The sequence below is a fragment of the Panthera uncia genome, assembly GCF_023721935.1.
Source record: "Panthera uncia isolate 11264 chromosome B3 unlocalized genomic scaffold, Puncia_PCG_1.0 HiC_scaffold_1, whole genome shotgun sequence".
In the NCBI taxonomy this organism is placed as follows: domain Eukaryota; kingdom Metazoa; phylum Chordata; class Mammalia; order Carnivora; family Felidae; genus Panthera; species Panthera uncia.
Genome location: NW_026057582.1, coordinates 105722838 through 105745137, shown reverse-complemented (window position 1 = coordinate 105745137; position 22300 = coordinate 105722838). Strand labels below are relative to the sequence as shown.

The following is a 22300-nucleotide window of genomic DNA, read 5'->3' as shown; positions in this document are numbered from 1 at the left end:
TGTCCTCTTGGAGGGAAGGGTTGGGTGGCAAGGACAGACCAAGAGGTACAAAGGTTGTGATCAGTATCTATGAATCCAAAGTGGATGAAGGATTTCACAATGAGCAAGCCTCACCACAGATCAATTTAAGACAAATTAAAAAAAAAAAAAAAACTGAACTGCACATAGCAAGAGGTGAAATAAGGCTAATAAAACAGGTTCCAGCAAGTTGTGAATAAATGAAAAGGCCACTGCCTATCCATGTTTGGGGCCTAATCCTAACGTCTGAAGCAAGCACCATGGAGTTCAATCATGCTCATCCTACAGACAGCACCCTGGTTCCTCTAACAAAGGGAGAATTCCGAGTTGCACGAAACTTGGAGGTAACTCAGGAAAGAATCTGATTGTGCCGAAGACCGCAGGCGTGAGACGACACACGCTTGGTGCTCAGAAGCCCTTCCATCCACACTGACAACTCACTTACGAAGGCCCAAGAACACAGCCATCCAGCGTATAAACAGCTCTGGGGAACAGAGAGACTACTCTCAATGTCTCCGTTCCCCCAGCCGCTCATGTGGCACCCTGCACATAACAGGCACAAAAGTAAGAGTTGGTGAAGCTGGACCCATGTTGATGAACTAATGTAAACCCTGACTGGCTACAAGTGCCAAAAACCACAGAAACACAGGATGTTAGGGTAGGGAGGGGTCCCCAGAGAAGATCTGGTCCAAACACTGCTCTGCAGAGAAAACCCTGAGAGAGTATCAAATTTAAAGACAACAGACCTAGTTAGAGACACTGGTTAGAATTTAGCTTTGTGGGAATGCAAGCTGGTGCAGCCACTCCGGAAAACAGTATGCAGGTTCCTCAAAAAACTAAAAATAGAACTACCCTACGACCCAGCAATGGCACTCCTAGGCATTTCTCCACGGGATACAGGTGTGCTGTTTCAAAGGGACACGTGCACCCCCATGTTTATAGCAGCACTATCAACAATAGCCAAAGTATGGAAAGAGCCCAAATGTCCATCAATGGATGAATGGATAAAGAAGATGTGGTATATATATATATACGATGGAGTATTACTCGGCAATCAAAAAGAATGAAATCTTGCCATTTGCAACTACGCGGATGGAACTGGAGGGTATTATGCTAAGTGAAATTAGTCTGTCAGAGAAAGACAAAAATCATATGGCTTCACTCCTATGAGGACTTTAACAGACAAAACAGATGAACATAAGGGAAGGGAAACAAAAATAGTATAAAAACAGGGAGGGGGACAAAACGTAAGAGACTCGTTAATATGGAGAACAAACTGAGGGTTGCTGGAGGGGTTGTCGGGGGGTGGGGGGGGGGAGATGGTCAGAATCTAGCTCTGACACTTACTGGTTATATAACCTAAGCTAATTACTAAGCCTCTAGAGGCCTTGTTCCCTCGCCCACCTCAGGGAGGGTGGTCAACATTGCATCACATGACAGGGCTGATGTGATTAACAAATTACATAACATGGCAAGGACTCACCAAGCGGTAGAAAATGGGAAAGCTAGTTACTACCATGTCTACCCATGCTGCACTCACCTCCCATTATTTTGGCAACACCTAAGAGAAAAAAGGCCTTTCCGGTCACTGGTTTATCACCATTGCCTCCACCCTCCACCCTCTTCTGGTTTTCAAGGAACCTCCATTGCCAATTACACATCTTCATCCAAAACTCTGGGCTAGAGCTAGAAAACCAACCATCATCAGCACAAAAAGCCCAAGAAACCCAAAGCTTAAGGAACACCCTCCCCTCCCCTGGCCTGCACCCCACCAAAGGGAGGCTAAGACCCAAAGGGAAAATATCAGTACCCCAGGTCTGGGTGAGGACCAAACCAGAAATGCTCATGTGCTTCGCACAGAGGCTGCTTCCCTCCCACTCAAGCAAGAGGAACGAGAGCTTTCTTGGGAACCTTCAGGAGCGCAGGAGACGTTCCAGGTTCTATGTTCCATATGGCACCACAAAAGTTGGGCAGACGCCGGCCACCATACGTATGGCACTTCCTGACGATTAACATGAACAGAAGTTCAACATAATGGGGCGCCAGCAACGGACAAACCTCCTGGGGAGGGTTCTCCTGGAGTTCATGAAGACCATGCCTGGGGGCTCTCTCCAGAGGTCAGAGCAGAGCCAGGGTCTGGAAGGAAGTGGAGAAGCTGAGGGACACTCTGCCAGACCGAGGGCTCAAAGTTCGGCAGCCCTAAGCTCGCCGACTCAGTCATGTCAGCCCTCATCCCTGAGGTGTCAGCGACAGTGAGAATAAGGCAACGTCTACCATTCGCACGAGGTCGGTGTGCCGGAAGGCTTACTCTGCTATTTTCACCAATCCTCACCACAACGAGGGAGGTCCGAGGTCCATATGGTAATGGCCATTTTGCAAATGAGGAAAGGGAGAATGAGAAAGATAAAGAAACCTGCCCAAGGTCCTGACGAGAAGGTGACATCTGTAAACAAATCATTATTGAGCGCCTGCTGGGTGCCAGGGCTATTCTGGGCTTTGGAGACACAGTGGCAAACAAGACAGTGTCTACTCGGATTTTTGTGGAGAAGGGAGATATGAATAAACATCTCAGATTCCAAAGTCCCCTGGTGCCTAATGGGGACAGGAAAAAATAGCCATCACGAAGCCAGCCTGTCTCTCTGAAATTCTGGGCATCAAGAATGCAAACAGAGCCCCAATCACTATCCAGTGGATTCAACAAAGTACAGGCACTGGGGCCCAACACCTTGGTTTAAATTCTGCCAATTCCACTTACTAGCTGCATGACCTTGGTCAAGTTATTAACTTCTCTGAGCCTCAGTTTCCTCATTTGTAAAATGCAGATGATCTACCCATCCAATAAGGCTGTTGCAAAAATGCAATAAAATATTAATATGCGTAGGGTAGTCCAGGCTATAAAACCCGATAAATATTAGTTTACTAGTATGAGTATTGCTAGATTATTGTTGTAGATGCTGTTACTACTGTAAGTCACCAGAAAGAGAAGGGACTCCAGGCAGCTAATGGTACCAAGATTGGCAGCTCACATCCACACAATTAGCCCCTAAATTCCCTCTCACTTGCCTTCTCTGATGTGCATCGAGTGACATTACTTCTCTGCACACCCAAAGAACCCCTCCAGACTGTCCTTAAAGCAGATTATAGACTCTGAGGACAGGGATGTTTCAGCTTCAAAGCCCAGATGCCCAAGACGGTGATGTGGATCCAGGGAGGAAAAGGGAGGCAGCTGGTCCCAAACCAAAGACAAGACCAGAGCCATCCAGCCATCCAGCTCCTAGGCTGTTGCTGCAGAGGCTGATGGGTTACCACATACCATGTGCTCCATACAGATACTGATCTCGCCGTCGCTGTAGAACGCGCCATAGAAGCCCACGATGTATGGGGAGTTGCACTCATGTAGAACCTGCAGCTCCCTTATGATCTGGTTCCGGATTGCAGGTTTGATCTCCAGGTGAATTAGCTGGGGAAAGAAAAGTGGGAGGAAGAGATGTTTTAAAAACATACGGATGGATGAATGAAAGCCTTCTTAAATGCTTAAGCTCTTACAGGTGGGAGGAGAGGACACAGGCATGTTTTAACAAGTCTCTGCCCGACCAAAGCACTCAGTGCCAACCTGCCATGGCAGGTAATGGTACGGGAGGAGCCATAATGAGGGGAAGACGGCTGTGCCTCCGCTCCTAGAAGCCAAGAGTGAGGAAGGGGGGGCTCACCCCTCCCAAGCACAAAGCTGAAAGGAGCATTTCCTCTAAAAGGAGCCGGGAAGCCGAGAGAGGAAGACAAAGCAGCCTGAGGAGCCGGCTGGCACTCGGAGGCTGTAGAAGTGGAGGGGTAGGAAGGACTGAGAGTGCGGACCCAAGCTGCCCGGAGAGCTTCCCTTGACTTCAGGAGCCTGATGTGGTTGAGATTTGGCCAGGGCCTCAGGTGCCACCCATGTCCCTCTCATGTTGCCCCTTGTTTCCTCAGGGCAGACAGGGACAGACACAACAAACATAGGAAATGGTTGCTGAATGAGATGAAGCTTCTAGAAAGGGCCGCCGACAAGGAGTGAGTGTCCGAGGACATGGAAACCAGGGGTTAGCAGCATGGGCTGGCGTGACCGGTGAAAGCTAGACAAGAGGCGGGCCGTGAAGACGGGCGCTGTTTGAAAAGATGGAAGGAGCAGCCTGAGCAAAAATACGTGGACGGAAGTAAGCGTGGTGTGCCGGAGAACACAGAAGGGCCGAGCCTCGCTGGAGCAGGGGCTGTGTGCAGAAAGGGGAGTCCAGCTCGGACACTGCCTGCCACGGAGGGGAGCGGAGATGCTCCCTGCAGGACGGTGAGGGGGAAGCAGCGGCAGGGCCGGGGCCAGGCAAACAACTTGAAAGCAGGGTCTGGTGCATCGCCGGGGCTGCCTAAATGCAAGCAGCTTCTGCTGCACCAGATAATGGCAAACAGGCACCCTTGCATTCTTTCCAAAGCACGCAGAAAGCTCGCAAAGGTCACTTGCTGTTATTTTCCAGTCTGGGGATGGGGATAAATACCCTAACACACCATCAGTGTGTTTATCCTATAATCTGATAGATGACAGGAGCTCAAAATTCAAACAGCACAACAAGGTACTGAGTGAAAAATCCATCTTCCTTCCACCCTTGTCCCCAGACCCCCGACCTTCCAAGAGAGAATGCAATCACCTATTCACCAAGTGAATTCACCTAATCACCAACCTGATTCAGTACTTTTTTCTTTCTTTTTATTTTTTGAGTGGCCTCACCTTTCTGGCCATGACCAGGCCAGACGGCTTATGGGAGACCTTGAACACCACACCACCGTTGCCGGCGCCCAGCTCACTGATCTTCTCAAAGTCGTCATCCTTCAATTCCCCGACCTTCTGCTTCTGGGTAAGAAAGGCCTCCAGGCGCTTCCGTTGCTGCTCATCGAGCTCCAGCTCCTCCAGCTTCTTCTGCAAGGCCTCCAGGTTGGTCCTGTCCCAAAGAGGGAACATGAGTCAGAACCGGCATCAGAGAGGCCCCCCAGAGGAGCACCTGTGCTATGGCGAGCACTAGCTCTGGGGCCGGACTGGAGAACGAATGGAGGGACTCCACGGGAGGGTTCCAGGTGCTGCGGCCCTGCTCCCTTCACTATGCCACCAGCCACCACTCCCTGTCACTACTCCTCACCGACACCTTTCACCTCTCAAGGCCTCTGTTTCCTCATTTGTAAAACGAGGCCTCGCTCACTATGCTGCAAGTCTACAGAAGGAACCGAAGAATCTGCTAATATCCAAAACGAGCCACCTTCATTTGCTTTAAAATCCCAGTTCCGGGGCGCCTGGGAGGCTCAGCTGATTGAGCGTCTGACTTTGGCTCAGGTCATGATCTCACATTTGGTGGGTTCGAGCCCTGCCTCGGGTTCTGTGCTGACAGCTGAGAGCCCAGAGCCTGCTTTGGATTCTGTCTCCCTCTCTCTCTGCCCATCCCCTGCTCGTGCTCAGTCTCTCAAAAATCAATAAATATTAAAAAAAAAAAAAAAAAAAAAATGAAAACCCCAATTCCCAAAGCCCCACTAGGGTTGGATTATTAAGTTAGCACCACATACAAAATAAAATCTATTTCCTAAAAGCACTAAACTGAAATCAAACCAAACTATCACAACAGACTCTATATGGTAACAGCAAAAACCCTCCTCTCTAATGTGATCAGGTCCGGAACCAGGTTAATCAAAACAAAGCAAAGAATCATAAAAATACCTACCTAAAATTTTTATTTTTGCATATAATATACATATAAAGGTGCATTTATTCACCCATCTTCTAATGTAGGCGGGGCAAGGCCCTCTCTTTGAGTAAGAGTCCGCTAGTAAGAGCCCGGTGGCATCTTGCTCACATGAACCAGCAAACAATACAGTCGATCACTTCCAATTCCTGAGTCCTCAGAGTAAAAATGTAGCCACTTACTGAGTAATATCAAAATAAAATTGTAAGAGTTTTATGATTTCCCTCAATTTTAATGCTCATCTAATTTGACAGTAATGTGTTTTAGTGAGTTGGACTTATTTAGTCTTCCATGGCTTGTAATTAGTGTTCAAAGCCGGGGGGGGGGGGGGGGTTCCACTTCATTTGCAGTCATATTTCACCAGTTTATCTGATACTGAAGTATGTTACTTAATTGCAATGCCAGCCACAACCGAACAAACGATGCTGGGAACAGATGCTGGGAACACTCTGGTTCTGGGTAAGCACATAATTCAGCCAGTGGGTGCCGAGGCGAGTGGGCAAGGCAGAGAGCAGCCTGCTTAGCTGTGCATTCAGCAGGCTGGTGGGCAGTATGGGTTGTTTTACAGAGAACGAAAAAACATTCATTATTCCTGGGGGGGGTTTATAAAAACAGGGTGGTAAAGAGAGCATCCACGGTGGTTCATTTGATTAGTCCCAGTCTAAACAAACAACATGGCGACAAGACAGGGCATCATTACACATCAGAAGGTTGGTGCCCAACCCCCAACATACACACCGTTTCTGAGCTTCAAGGGCAGGAGTAAGCATCATCTTCTACTCTTCGCTCACCCTCTGTTCCAACTCTCAAGAAGGCAGGGAGGTTGAGACCTACTGCCTCCCCAGTCTATGGAAAGATCCAATACTGCCTTACAAGTAACTGTACATGGGGCCACAGAGCACACAAGGCTGATTTCACCAAGTTTCCTCCCTGGGCAGCTCTCAGGGAAGAATGGATGGTGCCATGGACTGAACTGCATCTCCCTAAAATTCCTGCTGAAGCACTAACCCCCAATGTAATCCTGTTTAGAGACAGGACATTTAGGAGGTAATTAAGGTTAAGTAAGGTCATATGGGTGGAGTCCTAATCAGATAGGACTGGTGACCAGAAGAAGAGAGGTGACCTCCTTGCCTCCGTGCACACGCCAAGGAAAGGCCGTGTGAGGACACCAAGAGAAGATGGCTGTCCGCAAGTCCGGAAGAGGGACCTCGCCAGAGCCCGACCGTGCTGGCACCCTCACCTTGGTCTTCCAGCCTCCAGAACCATGAAAAAATAAATTTCTGTTGTTTAAGCCAACCAGTCTATGACATTTTGTTATGCAGCCCAAACAGACTAAAACAGCTGACAATTTTCTCATCCTGCTTAAAGGCTCAACTAAGCTGCCCCGTCTGTCGGGGTAGGGACCCAGAACAAGCATGGCTGCAAGGGCACGGTGCCACCTTCAGGTTTCCTTTCTCTGAGGTCTGTCCACAGAGGAACCCATCAAAGACAACATTTAGAGACACATGTCAAACACAGACAGACCGTCACAGCTAAAACTTCGATGAGGTTACAGCTGCCTGTAGGGCTCAGGAGTCAGGCTGGAAATGCAGCCTCCAAAGGCTTCTGTGAGGCAGGAACGCTGAGCAGGATGAGGAAGAGGGAAGGACCGAATGGAAGGAAACCACTCTCGTCACAACACTGCCCGTACTCTGTTTTGCACTTGCTAATACATTTCAGCCACAACCCTACAATTACAACAGATAGCAAACTCAAGCACAGGCAGGTGAAGTGATTTGTCCAAGGTCACACAGCTAGTGAGCAAGGACTGAAACCTGGGCAGAGAGAATCTCTAATCTTATGCTGCACTACCTCTTCAAAAAGTTCAACACCTGCAAGGGAGGGCACTTGCAGACGTGGGTAGGGTCCCAGTGTGGGACATGTGCCATACCAGCGCTCGCTCATACATGAAGACAGTATACCTATGCAAAGAGTCCTTCACGCCAGATGCAATCCTCCCCGCACATCAAGCTGAACACTGCCTTGCAAGTAACAGTGGCCACAAGAAACCCCATCCATCTGGCAAAGAAAAAGAGGAAATGTTGACTCTGCTCATTTTCCTGACTCTCTGTAGAATTAAGTAATTCTCCCACCTTCAGGAAGAAAAACTAAATCTTGGCTTCCTCCTTCTTCGACCTTCTATGCTCTCCTGCCTAACCACCTACCCTACCAGCTAAGGAACTGGCTCCTGATTCATGCTTTCAGAAGGCTATGCCACACCAAAGGCTGTGCGCTGTGGTGGCAAGACTTTCCTGATGACTTGGGGGGGGGGGGGGGGGGGGGAGGGAATGGTGTTGCCAAGCTACCAAGCCATTAGTAATCAGCAATCCCGGACTCTTATCCCCTAGTAGTCAACAACTAGCTGTGTGACCATGGACCCGTCATTTAACTTTGACACATCTCAAGTTTTCTCGTCTGTAAAATGGAGTAATAACTCCATGCTTCCTTAACCAGGGGAGAATCGAAACAGAAAACGAATGGGAAGGAACAATGGAATTTTCACACACTTGTAAACTAATGTTAGGCAAGTGCCGGTAGGCTGGAAGACGAGGAGCCACCGCCAAGGCAGCCACCGTGGAATCCAGAAATGACTGCCTTTCCTTTAACAACTCTTAAAGCCCTTGAAAAGTTTTTTTAAAGAACTGTTGCCGAGGGGCGCCTGGGTGGCTCAGTCGGTTAAGCGGCCGACTTCGGCTCAGGTCATGATCTCACGGTCCGTGAGTTCGAGCCCTGCGTCAGGCTCTGTGTTGACAGCTCAGAGCCTGGAGCCTGTTTCAGATTCTGTGTCTCCCTCTCTCTCTGCCCCTGCCCCATTCATGCTCTGTCTCTCTGTCTCAAAAATAAATAAACGTTAAAAAAAAAAAAAAATTATGGGGCGCCTGGGTGGCTCAATCGGTTGAGCCTCTGACTTCAGCTCAGGGCACGATCTCGCGGTCCGTGAGTTCGAGCCCCGCGTCGGGCTCTGGGCTGATGGCTCAGAGCCTGAAGCCTGCTTCCGATTCTGTGTCTCCCTCTCCCTCTGCCCCTGCCCCGTTCATGCTCTGTCTCTCTCTGTCTCAAAAATATATAAAACGTTAAAAAAAATTTTTTTTAAAAATTAAAAAAAAAAAAAAAAAAAAAAAAAGAACTGTTGCCGAGGATGAAAGACCAAGGATTTTATCTGAAGGTGAAAGGAAAATCCTGGCATCAAAATGGCTTTCAGTACTCATTAAAAAGAAATCCATCAATAATGTAACATTCTTTAGTATTGCTTCCTCCTGCAAAGGGACTCAATGGTGTTCAACAAGGCTCATTTCTGCCCCGCCCCACCCCAAGGCAAAATGCTTCAAGCAAAGGAAATAGGAAGAGAGGGGCCACAAATCTCCAAATCTCAGAGGGCAAGACCTGTCTCCTTCACAATCTTTGGTTTTAACTGAAATCAGCAAATTGAGAACTACAGATTGAGAAAGGAACCTGGAGCCCAGAACAAGAACTATCTGACACACACGGGACCAGCAGTGACATCTGACCCCCATCACCCTGTTGACCACAGCAGAGAGAAAATGACACACGGTCACGTGCATTCCACACCACGGCTGTCTTACAGTAAACACAAGTCTGTCGAGATACAAGATTATAGGTTTGAAATGGGAATGCAGAGAAGAGCAAGGAATGTGGAAAAAAACAAGGGCTGTCATTTGTGCTCTGAAAACTCCAGGGAGGCACAATGCAGTGGGTGGAGAGGGATGATCCTATGGGCCGGAACATCTCCTTCTCTCTCATCCCACCCATCTGCTGCGCCTAACTGCACCGCCACAACTGGAATCTTGCATTTGTGGCTCAGTGGTTTAAATCAGGAAGCAGGACAATGTAGCACAAGGAGGGAAAGGTAAAGACCTCCTGATCCAACCCATTTCAAAGGTGAGTAAACGGAGGCCCAGGTCTCTCAGCTCCTAGAACAGAGCTTCGTTCAAGGCCTCACGCTGCCTTCCCCGACCCTGATGGTCACTGAAATGGGAAGGGGGAAGGAGGTGACGTCTAGACAAAGGAATGGGATCTTCAAATGGCCACACACCAAACAGAAATGAGCCAAGTAGCACACAAATGCTGGCCTGTCACCAACCTGAGCCTTGCTCTAGCCCTGGGTGGCAGGCCCTGCCTTGGCCAGGAAGGAGCACGGAGAGAAGAGCAGAGGGTGACCATCAATCACTGAGCTGGAGGAAAGAAAGGGTCCCGGTACCAGCAGGCGGGTGTCCTCAGAGAGCCCAGGGCGTTGGGAAGTTCTCTGTCCCCTGTGGCATCTGGCAGATAGGAACACTACCGGGGCAGGGAAAGAATAGGGAAGACAGGAGACCTAAGCTGAGGGGGAACAGCACCAAGAGACAAACACTGCAATCCCTCAATTCTCACCCTATATCACTCCCATCTATGAGGTCTTGGGCAAGCTACCACCCTTCTGGTCCTCAGTTTCCACACCCATTAAAAAAAAGGGGGGGGGGGCAGTGTGGTTGTCTGGTTATCTCTGAGATCCAAGCCTGGGCACGTGACAGCCAGCTGAGGAAGTACAAAGACTGAGGGTGCGTTCAGGTTGAAAAGCTGAGGATCTTCAAAAGAAGGGAGATGGGAGGGAAAAAAGAGAACTGGTCTTAGGTTCTCTATACAGTCAAACTCTGGACAGCGGGGATGTGGGGGTTACAAAGAGCAGAAGAGAGGAAGAAAGAAGAATGGGCCTGACAGAGGAAGGCAGAGGGGCCAAAGGCACAGCTAACCACTTTCCAGACTCCAGCCTCGGCCAGCCCATCTGTGGTAGGGAGTGCAGTTTAGGCCAGCCCCAAACAACAAGGTGGAGAAGAGGCTCTATACCCTTACACCTCAACCCTGCAGGCCATGCTGGGAAGGGCTGCTCAACTAACTAGGCAATAAAACTCTAGGTCATAAAAAAAAATGTGTTCTTCTGCATCTAGGTAAAACAAAAACAAAAACAAAAAAACGGGGCAAAACTCGTCTATGCAGTTATAAAGGAGAAAAGTGAACACCCTTTGGAGTGGGGAGCAGTAACTAAGAGACACGTGATGACTAATTTTAGGTGGCAGGGTAACAGGGTGGCAGGGCCACAGTGCTAAGGTATGTGGTCAAACTTGATTTGGAATGTTTCTACTAAAGTGGGGTTTTGGGGGCGGGGGGAGTTGGAAATTGGTGAACTTTGAGTAAACTGGTGAACTTTGAGTAAAGCAGCAGATTACTCTCCATAATGTGAATGGGCCTCACTCAGTCAGTTTAAGGCCTTAAGAACAAAGACTGACCTCCCCAGAGAAGGAATTCTGTCAGCAGGCTGCCTCTGGACTCCCAACTTCAAGTCTTCCACGACCTCCAGCCTAGGCTTCCACAATCACATAAGCCAATCCCTTCACAAGTTCCGGTCAGGTCAGTGTCTGTCTGTCTCGTCTCTCTCTCAATGCCCATCTCTTCCTCTGTCTATATACGTGTATCTTAGATACTGTGATCAGATTTCTTTTTATCCTTTTCCTCCTTGCATCTCAGTTTAAATGTCTTTCTTTTTTTTTCCAGTGTGGATAATTTCTTTCAACATATCTTCAGGGTCACTGATTCTTTCCTCAGTTCCCTCTGGTCTGCTGATACACCTGTTGACCTTTGATATCGTGTTTTTAAATTTTTCTAGCATTTCCACTCGATTCCATTTTTAATTTCCATCTCTTCTGAAACTCCTCATTTGTTCTTGCAGGTTGTCCATAAATGATGGTTATTTTAAAGCTCCGATTCACCGGAGTCTAGTTCTGTTATCGGCCTTATCTCTTGCAGGTTGTTTTTTCTCTCGTGATTCTTTGTGCATTTTAATATTGCATTGAGTGGTGCATCGTAATAGAAGACTAAGGACTGAGGTAAATTGTCTTTATGCTTAGAAATGGGTGTATTCTTCGGTCATGCTGTATTAGTCAGGAATGGAGCTAGGTTTGGGTTTTCTTGTGAATGCTGGTAATTTCAGTGCACCACAGGCTGCAAGTTTCGCGAGCAATGGGTTTTGTCTTGTGCTGAGAGTGGAGCCTGAGCTGCAGAGGTTTTTTTTTTCCCCTTCAGTGTTCCCACGCCTCCCTCAGCTTTGAACCGTCCCATGATGCCTGGCCACAGAGTGGGGTCCTTCTCCATGCCCTTGCTCCTCCCCTAGGGGTGGACTGCTATCACTCGTACATAATAGTCCCACGGGATCTCTATGACCACCTTTGATTTACCATCACATCACTGGCTGAAGGTACCCTTAACTGTGTATTCCTCCTGCTGCTTTCCTAAGGGCCTTCTAGGTGTCAAAATGCATGCATCCCCAGAGAAGGCCTGGGAAGATAAAACAGTCAGTATAGTCTTAAAGGAAAAAGCAGTCCACACGTACTGCTGGACACGAAGTAACGACGCGAAGTAACGACCAGGGCCTCAAACTGTACATGGCACAAGCCAGACACTGTGCCTGTGGTAGCCATAGGAAGGTTCTCTCTTGTCCTGGTCTTGAACAGGCCCTGTGAACGTGGACTTCCCCTCCTCTCCATGGCAACCAAAACTCTGCCTTGCATCTGTGGCAGTTCTTGGGCAGGGGAAAGTTTCCTATTCCTCCTCCGGCTTAGACCTCTGCTTCATGTTGGTGTTGAACCCAGCTTTGGGCTTAGATTCTTAGGCAGCTGTGGGAAGACACGCTTCAGTACAGCCATTCTCTCGCCCGGTTCGTAATGTGCTTCACTGAATTTAGCACAAGTATTTTTTTCCCTTTTCCTTGAGGCTGGCTGCTAATGTAAATCAATTCTTGGCCACCTACTCTTCTCTGCTTGCTGACAGATGTATAGGTGAGCAAAGCCTCACAGTCGTTGCTCTTGAAAGCAGCCCCCAGACCCAGGGCCAGTGACACAGGCAGGAAATCAGCGGCTTCTGGGTCAGCACAAGGCTGGTCTTTCATAAAGGGACATAAAACTACCAGAAAGAAAAACAAACAAACAAACCACGCATGTGGCTGCCATATAATATACTTATTAAGCATAATAAGCGCGAGGGCTTTGGGAGTCAGACATGGGTTCAACTCTGAAAGTTACTTGGTCTGTGAACTATTCACTCACTTCCCCTCAATTTTTCTCATAGGTAAAATAGGCAAGTTAAACTACGCGGTCTTTAAAGTCCTTTTCAATGCTAGAAGTCTCTAATCCTAACATCAGTTTCGTCCTGTAGTATTCCAAGGACTGAACTCTGCAGCTAAGTCCCAGGGCCAGGCATCTCCACAAACACTGGCCATTTTCCCATTCTGCTTTTTAAATTTTTTTTTAACGTTTCTTTATTTTTGAGAGAGAGAGAGAGAGAGAGAGTGTGTGAGTTGAGTCGGTGGGGAGGGGGGTTGCAGAGAGAGGGAGACAGATAATCTGAAGCAGGCCCCAGCCTGTGAGCTGTCAGCACAGAGCCTGATGTGGGACTCAAACTCATGAACCGTGAGATCATGACCTGAGCCGAAGTTGAAGGCTTAACCAACTGAGCCACCCAGGTGCCCCTCACTGCCTTTTTTTTAAGTTTATTTATTTATTTTGAGAGAGAAAGAGAAAGAAAGAGAGCGCATGCCAGAGGGGGAGAGACAGAATCCCAAGCAGGCTCTGTGCCATAGGCGCTGAATCCACATGGGGCTCGATCTCACAAACCATGAGATCATGACCTGAGCTGAAATCAAGAGTCGGACACTTAACCAACTGAGCCACCCAGTCGTCCCATCACTGCTTTCTCCTTTGAGACTATACTGCTCTATCTTCCCAGGCCTTTTCTGAGAATACATGCATTTTGACACCAGAAGGCCCTAAGTGTGGCAGCAAGAGGCATACAGACAGCTAAGGGCTCTTTAAGCCAATTATGTGATGCTAAATAAAAGGCTGTTGTGGATGGGGTGCCTAACTGGCTCAGTCAACAGAGCAGGCAACTCCTGATCTCAGGGTTGTGAGTTCAAGCACCACAGTGAGTGTAGAGCTTACTTAGAAAAAAATAAAAATAAAAAATGGGGTTTCTGGGTGGCTCAGCCGGTTAACCGTCCGACTTCAGCTCGGGTCACAATCTCACGATTCATGGGTTGGAGCCCCACGTCGGGCTCTGTGCTGACAGCTCAGAGCCTGAAGGCTGCTTCGGATTCTGTGTCTCCCTCTCTCTCTGCCCCTCCCTCACTCCCCCCTACCTCCCTCTCTCTCAAAAATAAACATTAAAAAAATTATAAAAAAAAAAAAAAAGGTTGTAGTGGAGATTACATAAGCGTGTAATGCAAAAAAATGTTGGAATCATCTGAAGGGCTTAACAAGTAGTTAATACTGTTATGCTGTCGGCAGCTAATTACTGGTTAGCAAGGGTAACATTTGATTTGATAGTGCTCACTACTGATTTACTAAGGACCCGTAGTATGACAGGCATTCTGAGCAATGTAGAGGAGCCCCTTTGGTCTCCTAACAACCCCATGATGTGATCACCACTGCCAGCCCCATTCTGATGAAACTCCTGCATCCGTATGTTTTCATGCAATAAATCAATAGCCTGGCAAAAATGTACAATGTAGTTAAATACCGCCTTTGTGGCCTTTCACTGGTTTCGCGGCCACTCCCAACAAAGACTGTGGGGCAAAAACTGTCTTGCAGTTCCCCTGATTTTCTCAGACACTGACAGCTCCGTAGTTCAGGAGATGCCGGCCTAACCACACTGAGTTTTGTAGGGGCGGGAGACCAGAGATGGGCTAGAATGATACGTAAGATTTAGATAGCAAAAAAAGGAGAAAGGGCATTCTAACATGGTCTACTCTGTAGAAAATGATATAGAATAGGGATTAAAAATATTATAAGCAAACAATGTTAGAGGAATAGAACTTAAAACGAGAGTCAGGACAAGTGTTTCTCTTCAACGTCACCTTAAATCAAGTGGCTTCCAGGCCAATCAACAAATGTTTCTCAAAGTCAAGAAAACAGGTTTAAATAATTTTTAAAAAAAGATAAATATGGGAGCCTGGCTGGCTCAGTCAATAGATCATGTGACTCTTGATCGTGGCATAAGTTCGGGCCCCAAAACGGATAGGAAGCCTACTTAAAAAAAAAAATCACATATTCCTATCCTTAAAAAACAAAAACATAAGCAAAATAATAATAACAACAACAACAGGCAATACCCCCCTGCCCCTGGAATCAAACAGGCTTCCGAAATTATACAAACTGCCTTCCCCTGGCATGTTTCTGTAGAGAGTCACGCTGAAAAACACACGCAGGCACACACCCACACAGAGGAACCTCTGGAGTGGCAGGACCACCCACTCAGGCAGACTCTTCTTAAATATTGAACAACATCCTGGATCGGAGAGGGGGTGTCATATTGTTGCTTGAAACAACTGACAGACTATGCTTTCTTCTGCTCCAGTGGACAAAATTTGTTTCATATTAGCCATATATGAATTAATTCCTAAAGGATCAGTCTTCCAGAGAAGTACCAAAAAAATAAAAAAAAAAAAAGAGAGAGAGAGAAAGTGATGAAATCTGGAGGCAGATGGGAAAGAAAAAAGAGAAAATGAAGGACAGAAAGGAGTATCACCTTTACCTGAGGGGGAAAGAGGTACGTAAGAACTGTCTGATAAAGAATGAAATGTAAATGTAGTTGAGATGAGCTTCTTAAATGCTGGCCATGTTATACCCACTAACTTAGTCCTCACAACAACATTAAAAACTAGGTATTTTGTTCCCATGTTACAGAAATGGAGATGGAGGCCAGGAGCAATTAAGACTAGGGCTGGAACTCCAAAACTTACCTTCTCTCCATACCACAAGCCAAAGATCTCATGTCCTTCCAACAAATCGCCCACCCGATCAACCCTAACACAGGTGTGTACCCTTTAGTGACCGATTCCTTTGAAGCAAAGAACTGTGCTGTACTAAAAGGTCCCGGGAAAGACAACAAATCTACCCAACGAGGAATTCCTTTCAGAGGGAACATCCAAGGCCGATATATTTTGAATGGGACAGGAAGGGAAGAGAAAGGACACGGCCCAGGTGAAGCACACTGGTAGAAGCAGTAAAAATTTGGGTGGCCATAAGAGACCCAGGGGCCTACTGAGGGAGGCAGGGTGGAGAGGAGGCAGCAGAGAGTACTGAAAGCGAGAAAATACCATAGACAACCCAAGTGGAACATCCAATAAGTGTGTGGTCACCCTCAGAAAAATCAAAGGGAGCCCTGGGCCTGGTGGTGGCCACACAATGGGTGTGTTCCTGAAAGGACAAGTTGGTTGATCGTGACCTTGTAAAGACGATGTATCTGACCCCAGATTTTGAGACGCTGATATAGAGAAAGACCTTTTAGAAACTGCCTGTGTAGTAATGGCCAATGTTGCTCTGGGAATCAGCAGTGTGAGTTGTTCTTGAACGAGAGAAAAGGTACAGGACCCGATGCGGCCATCATCCTAGACCTCATAACCCAGAGCCATGAGGAAACTCGAGTCCCCAAGGCAAAAAAGGAAGAGAGCCAATGCTCAGAAGCACAGCTAAGGCAGGAAGATAAATTCAGAAGAAACAGCATTCAAAATGCATCTCCAATTCTAGTCCACATGGAGAAATCATCAATTCTCCGAACCTGTTCTTTCCTTAAGCACATGAACAACATGTCTATTACAGCTTGGCCCCTCTCTTTGATCCAAGTACACACTAGAGGGGTCAGCAAACCTCACCTCTTGGCATACATCATCTCCGAGAAAAATGATACTCCCCACATCACCATCTGGCAATGCTCAGGGAACCCTGCAGGACCATGACTAGAAGTCCATACAAGTGCTCACCTTGTAGAAAACTACTAGTTAGGTCCTCAAATTAATAGCAGTTGGCCTGGTAGGGTCAAAATGTACCTGGCAGAAGTAAAATCACAGACCAGAGGGAAAACTTAATTAAAACCAAAACCGACAGTGCTTGTTTCTGTCTTCTGAAAGGAGGGACGGGGGCGGGGGGTTGGTTAAGTGTTTGTGTTAACAAACCCCCTTCACAGCAAGGGCTACCAGAGGACCAGAAGGCTTGCCGACAGTTTAAAAGGGCCTGATCCTCAGCCATGGCATAGGCAGGAGCAGATCTGAACAGCACATAGGGGTGGAGCTGGAGAAATGATTTAGGCTGCAGAATAAGCTGGGAGAAGCCTGTTTGAAGAGTGTCTGTAAAGTAGCAAAGGAGGAAAGAAGGCACCGGGGCAAAGATCATTTAAAACCAAAGATATCTAACGCCATAAGATTTTAAGCTGTCTTTATTGCTATAATGTAACACACCCTCCCTACCCCAGACCTTCAGTCCAATCTGCATTGCACGAAAATAGCTTTTTGTATGTTTCATTCTTGTTGTTTGGTGAAAATCAGGAAAAAAGGGGCCGAATTCCAAGCTGATTCAACACAGAGCAAGAAAAAGAGAAAAAAAAACACAGAAAGGGAAACATGGGTCCTACAGAAGCACAAGTGACCATGAGAATGGAAACCTGCAGGACCACTTCAATCTAGAGGAGGGCAGGGGACAGGGAAGTTGGGTAGACATCTGGCTGATACCCATTTACGCCCACAGCTGTGAAAATGCAATGCAGATTATTCATAGAGCACCCACTGTGTGACAGGCACAATCTGTGCTAAAGGCTAAGAAGGTGCAGATGAGGAAGACTGGGTCCCTGCCCTCACCAGGCTTCGTGTGTGTGTGTGTGTGTGTGTGTGTGTGTGTGTGTAAGAAAGAGACAAGGAGACAAAAATGTAGAGATGAAAGAAAGAAAGAGACAGGTATCACAGTGCAAGCCAAACACAGGGAAGGATACTAACAAGCAGAGCAGTGAGTAAGGTAAGGGAGATGGTAACGCTGAGGTGGGCACAGGGGGCTATGAGAACAGAGATAAAACTTCCAATTCCAAGATTAGGAAAGGAAAGAAAACATAATGCCCAGGTTCAGTCCTGAAGGATAACTCAATTTGCAGTAGGGGAAAGAGCACCCCAGGCTTGGGCATCAGCATGAATAAAAAAGGCACTGAAAGTTACAAGCAGTTCCAAGGGGCCAGAAGGTAGGTGCATCCAGGAGAGCGCACAGAGGCCGGAAGGTAAGCTGGAGCTAGACCATGAAGGACACAGCACACCATGCTAAAGAATTAGGTTTGAGGAAGGGGTATTAGGGAAATGTTGGTCACAGGGTACAAACTTGCAGTAGAAGATGAATAGCCTGGAGACCTAATGCACAGTACGGAGATTAGAGTCAACAATACTGTATCATATAGGACAAAGCTGCTAAGAGATTAGATCTTAAATGTTCCCACCACAAAAAAGAAATGATAATTAGGTGACACCCTAGAGATGTTAGCTAAAGCTATGGTGGTAATCATAGTGCAATACATAAACGTATCAAATCAGCACACTTATACGTCAATTATACCTCAAGAGAAAAATTTTAAATCTTAAGTTAAAAAAAAAAAAAAGATGGTCCCAGCACACCAGTCTGGAACGCCTCAGGACGTTTAGGGTTCAGCAAAGAGCCATCTGACATCTTAGTTTCCAAAAAATGTCACAAGATTTTAATTTTTAATTTAAAAAATAAATTAAAAATGCCATAAGAATGCTTTCTTATATTTAAATACCTAAAATACATGCAAAATAATCACAATTTAAGTATGTGGTTCTGCGATCAAATCACCCAAAATGTGCATATGCAAAATAGATATATGAATAAGTGCAAAAATTCTAGTTTGGAACCTTCACAGAAATGGAATCACGAGCTACACACCTTAGGAGATATACTAGCTTCCTTGAGACAAAGAAGATATAAAAATCTGAAGTCTAAAAGCTGCTGAGCTCAGCTTTCCAAATCCTTGGAAGCCCACAGGGGACTTCTCTTCCAGATAATTAAACTCTCATTACCCTGGTCCAAAGACTGGCTCAAAAAAGGGCTTTGACAGTATTTCTCACACACCAACCCATAGTCCTGGATTCAATTCCCAAGCCCAACACTCATTTGCATTATTGCTATCTATTTACATACAGAAGTGATGGCTGCTTTTCCAGCGATGCTTGAGGCTCACCTATTTCAATTACCAAATCCCAGAGAGCTCTTTGTATTTGCAAAATTGCATCATCAATAATTTGCCTCCAATGTATAAACCATGCTTCTAACAGAAGGCACCAAGAGTATGGAAACAACCCTGAACTTGGAAGTCAGAAAATTTGGAGCCCTCTGTCAACCCTGCCGGTAACTGGCGATGTAACTTTGAACCTCGAAATGGAAGCACACTCTTGTCCTGTATCACAAGAAGCTGTTATGAGCACCTGGACAAACAATGGGTAAGAATGTGTTCTGAAACAGATAAATAAGTAAACACATCAAAGAGGCTTTTCTAAAACAAAAAACTTTTTTCTAAATTATTCTTGGTTAGGGGCACCTGGCTGTCTCAGATGGTGGAACATACGACTCTTGATCACAGGGTTGTAAGTTTGAGCCCCACAGTGGGTGTAGCTTATTTAAAAGTAAAAACAAAAACAAAGAATTAACTACTTAGTTAATTCTTGGTCAGAAGAGTGTGATTGTGGTTGACACTTTACACTAATTGTGAATCCTCAAAGAGCATTCAATAATACACCAAAGATCAATATTAGAAAATAAAACCTACTAGGACAACACTCCAGTGCATACTAAATTTGAGATACTGTGGGGCAAAAAAAAAAAAAAAAAAAAAAACAAGAAAACTGCAAAACCAGTATCATTAAGCATTCTTTGGACCCTGGTCACTTTGGGTTAAAAACTCTGCAGGCTCTGTCTGGCATTCAAAGAGAAGCATGTTCTTACAGCAGAAGATAAAAAGATACGTCCACCAAGCTCTTCCTCTTCACTTCTCCCCACCCACTTCCTTTTCTTCCAAAGGAGAACGCGCTCATTTACCCACCGGCTTGCCACATCCTGCCTCGGAAGCTACTTCCTAGGAGCTGCTCTGGCTATTCTGAGAGGAGCTTTAACTCCTTCAGGCCCCCAAACCACTAGTATATTTATGACCTCCCCACCCACCACAGTCATTTCCAGTCTAGTAACTAGAATCCATTTGATCGTATAATACACCGGCATCCTTCGTGCCATGCACTGCATTAAGTTAGCATTTGGCCTATAATGGAGTCCAGTAAGAGCCACATCTCTTGGTCCCACTTGGGGGCTCCAACTAGTCCAGCTTTGCTTCATCACCCAAAAAGGACAAAAAGAAGAAATGATTCAAGACGAGCGATCAAGAAACTCCGTGCACATAATATTGCCCTTGATATCAGTGAAAACCCAATGAAGCAAATCTCCTGTCCCACACGGGCTCTGTAAGCTAACACCAACATTCATTCATTCCACATTTACAGACCGCTGACTGCATGCCAGGCCTGGCTAGAAATGGAGCATGGAGACAGAACTATTAAATCTCCAGAAGCTCATAGTGTAGATCATGAAACCACAGAAAATATATGAAGATCACACGCACGCACACACACACACAAAGTGCTTTGCTTCCCAAACAGTTCATGGACAGCCTTGCCAAAACTTTCCTGAGGGAGACCAGGCAAAATTTCAAGGACAAGACAATATCGGACTTCAGCCTTAAAGGAGAGGGTGAACTCCCAAATGCTGGCAATAAACTTGACAGAGAAACCCCAAAGGAAACGTACAAAGCCATGCGTAACATTTTACTGACTGCCAACTGAGTTAGGTGTTATCCTACCACCTTACATTTAACTCTCACAACAACCCTACAAGTTAGGTAGTATTATCACCCCCATACTTAACTTACTAATGAGGAAGCCAGGGATAACAGACGTTACGAATCCCAACTGATGTTAAGTGTTTAGGGGTGAAGGACTCCAACCTCAGCTGTCTGCCTCTAGGGATCACTCCTCCAACACAGAGCAAGACTGCCCAGTAAGGGCCAGAACAGAATTCGTAACTGTGGGGAAGCTGGTCATAGAAGAAGAGAACAGGGCATAATGAGCTCCTCTTTTCCCCTTGCCCTTTACAGTCAAGAAAGAAGAGGAAGATACACAGTTTTTTAAGCCAAGAAATCAACGCTAATGACCTACTACATGAAGACCCTGTACAGAGAAAAATTATCTCCTGCTGTGCTACAACTGGCTTCCTGCTACATACATCACCCTAGTACAGGCTGAACGGACCCCGCTGGCTGGCCAGCCTATGTGTCTCTCCTAAAAGTGCCCCCATAGACAAGAGTATGCACACCCCAGACAGGGGGGGACCACAGAACAGTCCATGGCACACCAGTTGCTGAGCTCCCGAGACTCCCCAAGTCCATCAGCAGGAGAACATAGAACACTGAAGCTTCCATGACAAATGACAAGTGTTTTTTCAAGCTCCAGGCTTGCATCTTTAATACATTTTAATAATCTTCAGCAGTTTTGGGATTCTATGTCTTATCTGCCATTTTGGAAACCAAAATATGGTGATTTTTGGAGCCAAAGGGCCAAAAGGTATACTGTTAAGAGAGAATTTAACAATATTGTTTTTTCTCTCTCTACATACTCTTATCACCCGTGCTTTTCATTTTCTTCCTAAAAGTTAAATCCTATCAGTCAAACCCACACAGGGTTACCCCTAGGCTGCAGTTAACTATACAGAAATCTGCCAAGACTTTAATGGCCCTTGCCAAAGATATGGCAAGAGAGGCTGTGAGGGTTAACAGGAAATGAATTCACTCTATGCTGAGGGCATTTAACAGTAAAGTGGTCACCTGTATTCAATTTAAACTGAACATATAGACTCTCCCCTGGCTATAAAACAGAATCAAAGGTTGTGCACTGGGGTGGGGCAGAAAACAAGAGCCCTGCACTAGAGACAAATCGAGGGTCCTGGATCTGGATTCAGGCTGTCACTCACTAGCCATAAGCCACCTGGCCTCTCTGGACCCCAATCCCTTCATCATCATCATCCGTGAGGCTGAACTATAAAGGTCTTTTCCATCTCTAACATTTAAGGATAGACAAGTGGGTGTCTATCCTCAGGGGACAAAGAATGCAAGGTGTTGGGGATGAAAAGGACGATTAATATAGAGTAAGGCTATCCGGGTTCAGAAATAGCCTGGCTTAGTGCTGCATTCACCTTATCAGCCTAGATTTATTAGGGGGGTGGGAGGGCCTGGTGGGCTGGAATCACAGCCACCTACAGTGAAATTAAACTCTGTTTCTGTTCCCAAATGAGTTCTGCTGAAGTGTGATTTATCCAGGGAGTGTTAAACAACTCACCGGCAGTATGAAACTGTGTTACCGAAATTGTATTACTGCACAAACTTAACTTTTCCCCAAATGTGATTTGCAGAGAGGATGCAGAGCTGAGAAGCCTGTGTCTACGACCATCTGTCCTATCCCAGTCCCTGGAGAGGCGTGGGGGGAGAGTGTGAAAAGCCACAGGTGCATGTATATTCAGCCACCAATGTCATGTGTCCATCAAGGAGCCCAACATTTGTTGGGGATAAGTGTTCAGCTCCGC

The 22300-nt window shown here is 46.5% G+C and overlaps 1 protein-coding gene across 1 annotated transcript in view; it reads right to left on the bottom strand.

Annotated features, from left to right (window-relative positions):
- MAP2K1 (mitogen-activated protein kinase kinase 1) overlaps nucleotides 1-22300 on the bottom strand; it is a 73773-nt gene that overhangs the window by 30683 nt on the left and 20790 nt on the right. The window contains exons 2-3 of the mRNA XM_049613786.1: nucleotides 4769-4979; nucleotides 3332-3478 (exon numbers count right to left, since the gene is read on the bottom strand). Of these exons, the coding sequence (XP_049469743.1) occupies nucleotides 3332-3478; nucleotides 4769-4979 (358 nt within the window). The remainder of the gene's footprint in view (nucleotides 1-3331; nucleotides 3479-4768; nucleotides 4980-22300) is intronic.